This window comes from Coregonus lavaretus (genome assembly GCF_964263955.1).
Source record: "Coregonus lavaretus genome assembly, contig: HAP1_SCAFFOLD_2938, whole genome shotgun sequence".
Lineage (NCBI taxonomy): Eukaryota > Metazoa > Chordata > Actinopteri > Salmoniformes > Salmonidae > Coregonus > Coregonus lavaretus.
The window spans coordinates 55,001-62,089 of record NW_028160899.1 but is presented as its reverse complement, the minus strand read 5'-3'; the positions used below and the strand labels follow the sequence as shown (position 1 = coordinate 62,089).

General features: G+C 49.7%; 1 protein-coding gene across 1 annotated transcript in view; it reads left to right on the top strand.

Annotated features, from left to right (window-relative positions):
* Positions 1 to 1,250: 1,250 nt before the first annotated feature.
* Positions 1,251 to 7,089, top strand: part of LOC311121334 (dual specificity protein phosphatase 8-like) — a 46,767-nt gene continuing 40,928 nt past the window's right edge. The window contains exon 1 of the mRNA XM_084195836.1: positions 1,251 to 1,527. Coding sequence (XP_084051962.1) covers positions 1,488 to 1,527 — 40 coding nt within the window. The 5' untranslated portion in view covers positions 1,251 to 1,487. The remainder of the gene's footprint in view (positions 1,528 to 7,089) is intronic.

The window sequence follows — 7,089 nt, the reverse complement described above, 5'->3', positions numbered from 1 at the left end:
AGGAGGGAGGAGAAGGTAGAAAAGAGCGCTAATCTGTTAATCATCCTGGTATTGTGCAGCTTCTGCTCAGAGCTCTGAACAGGCCTGGAGTGATGGCTGTAATGCTAACATTCTAACAGTTAACATGCCTGGAGATGGCTGTAATGCTAACAGCTAACAGGCCTGGGGTAATGGCTGTAATGCTAACATGCTAAATGTGAACAGGCCTGGGGTAATGGCTGTAAAGCTAACACGCTAACTCTGAGCCCCAGGCTGCCTGTCAGTCTGTCAGCCTGACGAGGAAACACAAACACATCATCATAGGGAGACATAGAAGCCGCTATGCGAGTGCCTCTAGGTTTTGATGAGTTCGGGTTTGGGTGTGACTGCAGAGTCTACAATAAAAAGTTTAATCCAATTATGTGTAATTCCTCTGTGCTCGTATACAACGGGGCGGCGGCCCTTGTGTGTGTCTGTGTGTGTGGCGCTGAGTTAATCGTGGGAGACAGACTCTCACAATGCAGCCGTTCACAGAGGCATTCCAATGCGCTACATAAAGAGGTCTGTGTGTGTTTGTATGTGTATTGGTTAGTTAGACCTATTAAGGAGGTGAGATAATTGTGTGTGTGTAGACGTCAATTTATTGTAGGCCTGTAGCATGACATGTCTGAGGCCTCTCCACCCTTCTCAGAATGGAAGTTTTGTGTTTCTCTTTCCTTTCCAACACTGGGTGGAAATCCCCATATCCTATTGGCTATAGACCCAGAGTACCACATGCTTATATATAAAGGCAGTTACAGTGTGTGTGTGTGTGTGTGTGTGTGTGTGTGTGTGTGTGTGTGTGTGTGTGTGTGTGTGTGTGTGTGTGTGTGTGTGTGTGTGTGTGTGTGTGTGTGTGTGTGTGTGTGTGTGTGTGTGTGTTCAGTAGGCTATATGTGTCCTGTGCGGACCTTCTTGTTCTATACTAGTATTCTTTATTATCCCAACACCTATGTTTTTAAGGATGTGTGTATGACCACAAACCTGGCACAGATTTGTTATTGAATTGCATGGCTTTTTCAAAATGTTCTCTAGCAAACTCACTACATTATTGACTACCAAATGGTTCTAGCTGAATAATGATTGGGATGTGTGTGGCCTGAAGTGGATGTATGGGATCATGTGATTGGATGGTTTAGGTTCACAGCTGCATTTTGATTGGTCACAGTTGAGGTCATTGAGGTCACAGTTATTATGGTTGGCTGCCAAGGGTCATTGCCCTATCTTGCTCTCTCTCTCTCTATCTCTCTCTCTCTCTCTCTCTCTCTCTCTCTCTCTCTCTCTCTCTCTCTCTCTCTCTCTCTCTCTCTCTCTCTCTCTCTCTCTCTCTCTCTCTCTCTCTCTCTCTCTCTCTCTCTCTCTCTCTCTCTCTCTCTCTCTCTCTCTCTCTCTCTCTCTCTCTACCCTCCCTGTCCTCCCCCTCTTCTTCCTCTCTTCTCCATTACGCTCCAGGGACTCCTGCCAGATTAATGATTTCATTGAGAAGAAGCCAGTGGTGCCATTTAAGAGGTGAGCTCACCATCCCAAGGGAGGTCTGGCAAATTATTCTCAATGACCTCCTCCCTCTCTTTCCTCCCCCTTTCTCTGTCTCTCTGTCTTCTCCCCCTCTTATACCTCTCCTCCACCTCCCTTCTCCTCCCTGTCCTCCCATCCCCTCCTCCCTCTCCTCCCTCCCTCTCCTCCTCTCCTGTTTCATGGTGCAGAAAACAGAGGTTTATATTTAGCTCCAGACTCCTGCGGTCGTCACATCTGGCGCCAGTGGCCTGTGCGCTCTCACCCCTGCCCCATAGGCACACACACACACACACACACACACACACACACACACACAGGAAACCCCCATACTTGCATTCTAAATAGTAGGCATTTTAGGTATGCGAAAATAGAAAGTTTTATAGTATGTGAAATTTTGAAAATCGAGTATGCTTTAAATGCCAGGATGTTATATGCAATTCGCTGCACACTTTTGAGGAAGAGACTCACGTGTGTTTGATAAGTTGATAATCAGCTGATAATGAGATAAGGGGACGTGCTGTACCCAAATGAACCTATGGCGGGAATGAACGCATTGACATACAGTGCTGGCATACACACATACACGCCTGCGCACACGCACACACACAGTCACACACACACGCACACACACACACACAGTCACACACGCACAACCCAGAGGTACTGGTATCTTAGCTGTACCCTGTATCAGTTTTCTGTAACAGTTTTCTGTAAACGTTTTCTGTAACAGTGTTGTATTTCTGTTTTCATCATCTCCCTGCATGGCTACACATGATGAGCTTGATGTCATCTTCCCTTTTCCCCCTCAAAACAAAGAAAACAGGTCTTTCTGTGTCTGTCTGTGTCTGTCTGTGTCTGTGTGTGTGTCTGTCTGTCTGTCTGTCTGTCTGTCTGTCTGTCTGTCTGTCTGTCTGTCTGCCTGCCTGTGTGTGTGTCTGTGTGTCTTTCTGTCTGTGTCTGTGTCTGTGTGTCTGTGTGTGTGTGTGTGTGTGTGTGTGTGTGTGTGTGTGTGTGTGTCTGTCTGTCTGTCTGTCTGTCTGTCTGTCTGTCTGCCTGCCTGCCTGTCTGTCTGTCTGTCTGTCTGTCTGTCTGTCTGCCTGTCTGTCTGCCTGTGTGTGTGTCTGTGTGTGTCTGTGTCTGTGTCTGTCTGTGTGTGTCTGTGTCTGTGTCTGTGTCTGTGTGTCTGTGTCTGTGTCTGTGTCTGTGTCTGTGTCTCTTTCTGTCTGTGTCTGTGTCTGTGTCTGTGTGTGTGTGTGTGGTGCTGCTGCTGCCAAATGTTTCCAACATGATGTGATCTAGATTAAGGCGAAGGGAAAACCGGCGACCTCTTCCCTCCAGTCACTTGATAATAAGATGGATGACCTCCGATCGTGGATTTGCTACCAACGGGACTCTCGAAACTACAATATGCTCTGCTTTTATGAAACATGGCTCTTGGACAAGATACCCCCATGGCTATTCAATTCTTCATTCACCGTGCAGACAGGACAGTGGAGTCAGGGAAATCGAGAGGGGGAGGGGTTTGCCTCTTCATCAACAACAACTGGTGTGCTGACTCGAGCGCAGTGGAACGTGTTGACCCATTGTTCAGCCCTCTTGGAATACCTGATGGTCAAACGCCGACCCTTCTACCTCCCGAGGGAGTTTCGAGCTGTTAACGTGACTGTTGAATACATTCCACCTCAGGAAAATAAAAATAACAAGCTGTCACTTAACGAACTGTATGAGGCTATAAACAAGCAGGAAAACTTACATCCAGAGGCTGCTTTTTTGTTCGACACGTCTTCCTCGTCACTAGGGGCAATACATTCCTAGACCAGTTATTCTACCCACAAGCAAGCATACAAGGCCCTCCCTCGACCGCCATTTGGCAAATTCGATCATGACTCCTTACTCCTGCTTCCTGTTTACAAGCAGAAGCTCAAACAGGAAGTACCTGTGATTTGCTCTGTTGAGAAATGGTCATCAGAATCAGAGATTATGCTACAGGACTGCTTTGCTAGCGCTGATTGAAATATGTTCTGAGACTCCGCCGATGACATCAACGAGCTAACCACCTCTGTCACCGGCTTCATTAGGAAATGCAACGGCAACGAAGGTTCACTGCTTCCCCAATCAAAAGCCCTGGATTAACACAGAGGTTGGTGTTAACCTAAAGGACAGGGCTACCGCACACAGGGCTATCGCAGACAACCCCGAGGCTACGGTTGAGGACAGGAACAAGTACAATAAGTCCCAGTATGAACTCTGCAGAGTCATCAAACGAGCAAAATGACAATATAGGAATAAGGTGGAATCCTATTACACAGGCTCTGACACCCACCGCATGTGGCAGGGGCTACAGCCCATTACAGATTACTTGTATTTATTTTATTTTACCTTATTTTACCAGGTAAGTTGACTGAGAACACATTCTCATTTACGACCTGGGGAATAGTTACAGGGGAGATGAGGTGGGGATGAATGAGCCAATTGGAATTACAAAGGAAGTCCCAGCCGTGATCTGCCCAACGATGCTTCTCTACCAGACAAACTCAATGCATTTTATGCACGCTTCGACAAGAACAACATCGTGCTTGGTGTGAGGGCTGTCACCGACCCAGAGGATTGGGTGATCTCGCTCTCCGAGGCCGACGTGACGGGGCTGCAGTGGAGCGGGTCGAGAGCTTAAAGTTCCTCGATGTCCAAATTACAAAAGGAATTTAAATGGTCCACACAAGCGCACACAATCGTGAAGAAGGCGTGACAACGCCTCTTCACACTCAGGAGGCATGGGCCCTCAAATCCTCAAACAGTTCTACAGCTGTACCACTGAGAGCATCTTGACTGGCTGCATCACCGCTTGTTATGGCAACAGCACCGCCCTCGATCGCATGGCGCTACAGAGGGTGGTGCGGACAGCCCAGTACATCACTGGGGCCGAGCTCCCTGCCATCCAGGACCTCTATATCGGTATGAAAGGAAGGCCCGGAAAATCGTTAAAGTCCAGCCACCCAAACCATAGACTGTGGTACCGGTGCATCAAGTCTGACCCGATCGCCTGGAGAGAAAACAGGCGCCTCACTGCGGTGACAGTCGGCCTGTTCCTTGTGCCGACGCACGGCCCGTTGGAGACGAGTGTGCGCAGTGTTCCAGATCTCCTCAGCGCGCCGAAACCACTCGTCCACCGCAGGGGCCTCGGTCTGGCTCGGATGCCAAGGTGCCAGGGCCAGCTGATACCCCAACACGCACTGGAAAGGAGTGAGGTTAGTGGAGGAGTGGCGGAAGGAATTCTGCGCGTACTCAGCCCAAGTTAGAAAATCCGCCCACTCCCCCAGCCGGTCCTGACTGTAACACCTCAGGAACCTGCCCACTTCCTGATTGACCCTCTCCACCTGCCCATTAGCTTGAGGACGGTACCCGGAGGTGAGACTGTCCGTAACCCCCAGGCGTTCCATGAATGCTTTCCATACCCGTGAGGTGAACTGAGGACACAATGTCCTCTGGGATCCCGTAGTGCCGGAAGACGTGTGTAAAAAGAGCCTCCGCGGTTTGCATGGCTGACGGGAGCCCAGACAGAGGAAGGAGGTGACAAGCTTTGGAAAAACGGTCCATAACGACAAGAACGGTGGTGTTCCCCTGGGAGGGGGGAAGGTCAGTGACAAAGTCCACAATAGGTGAGACCAGGGTCGTTGTGGAACCGGCAGGGGAAGGAGCTTTCCATAAGGGAGGTGTCTGGGTGTCTTAGACTGGGCACAGATGGAGCAGGAAGAGACGTAATCCCCGACGTCCCTAGCCAAGGTGGGCCACCAGTACTTCTCAGTCAGGCAGGCGACGGTACGGCCTATCCCAGGATAACCCGACACAGGCGCCATGGCCTCTGGATTCCACGCAGGTCTTCGTCGGGACCGCAGGAGGTTGTCCAACCGGATCGCCATGCTGATGAGCTGGTCGAGTGACAGGTTGACATCACGGCAGGCTAACTCCATCTGTACCTCCTCCTGCAGTCCGCTGCGGAACACGGTGACCAGAGCCGATTCGTTCCAGCCGATGGAGGCCGCAATGGTCCGGAACTCCAGGGCAAACTCCGAGGCGGTCCTAGATCCCTGGCGTAGTCTGAGTAGACGCCAACCCCCCTCTCGGCCATCCACAGGATTATCAAACACAGAGCGGAAGAGGAGGGTGAAGCGCTCGTAGGTCTCGACCTCTGGTCTTCCCATTTCTCAAACCGCAGCACCCCAGTCCAGGGCCCGTCCAGTCAGTGCCGAGATGACTGTGGCAACCCTGTCCCTCCCGGAGATAGCCTCGGCGTAGCGAGCGAGGTACAGGTTGCATTGCAGAAGGAATCCCTTGCATCTCGCTGGCGCACCGTCAAAGCGCTCCGGGAGGGACAGGGGTATTCCGTGGACCAGCTCAGATGGAACGGAGGCAGGTAGTGGTGGTGTGGGGTCTGGTGCTGGAGCCAGTGCTGTAGACTGGAGGGACTGCACTTTCCCCTCCAACGCAGGATGGTTGCCAGCACGCTGTCCATGGCGCTGTAGAGTCTGGAGAAACAGTCCTCGTGATGCTGGACTGTCTCTACGATGGTCGCCAGCTCGTTCTTTCAAGCTGTCTCCATTTTTATGGGTCGATTATTCTGTCACGTTGTATAAGGATTTGAAGACAGGCGCAGGAATAAGCAATAGGGGTTTTATTTTCTCCACCCAACACAAGGTACTTCATGAACAACGACGGGGACGAAGCCCAAAACAAACACGTATACTGTATATATATAACATAGGGATGTAACCCAAACAAAAGAGCGACGTATAAACCTCTAAACAATACACGGGACGAGACCCATAATAACAAAAGCACAATACACGGTACTCACAAGACCAACGGACATGGGACGATAATCGACAAGGACAATGGGGAACAGAGGGCACATATATACACATACTAATCAGGGGGGAATGGGAACCAGGTGTGCGTAATGAGACAAGACAGTCCGGGGTTGGTGGTAATGAACCAGATCAGTGACGCCTAGAAGGCCGGTGACGTAGACCTCCGGAGCTGGTGAACGGAATGAGCAGCAGTACCAGGGGGATCCGTGACATACTTACTTTCTCATATTCTTCTTATTTTTATTTCTCGTGTGTTTTTGTTCTACCTTTTTATTTTTAGTATTACATTGTTAATGATTACTGCATTGTTGGGTTTAGAGCGTGCAAGCCGGCCATCACTAGCAGGCTTCCACTCGGTTACTCAACCCTGCACGTTAGAGGCTGCTGCCCTATGTACATAGACATGGAATCACTAGTCACTTTAATAATGTTTACATACTGCTTTACTCATTTCATATGTATATACTGTATTCTATTCTACTGTATTTTAGTCAATGCCACTCCGACATTGCTCGTCCAATTATTTAGATATTTCTTAATTCCATTCTTTTACTTTTAGATTTATGTGTATTGTTGTGAATTGTTAGATACTACTGCACTGTTGGAGCTAGGAACACAAGCATTTCGCTACACCCGCAATAACATGGTCAGACCCATGGGGCGGCGCACAATTGGCCCAGCGTCGTCCAGG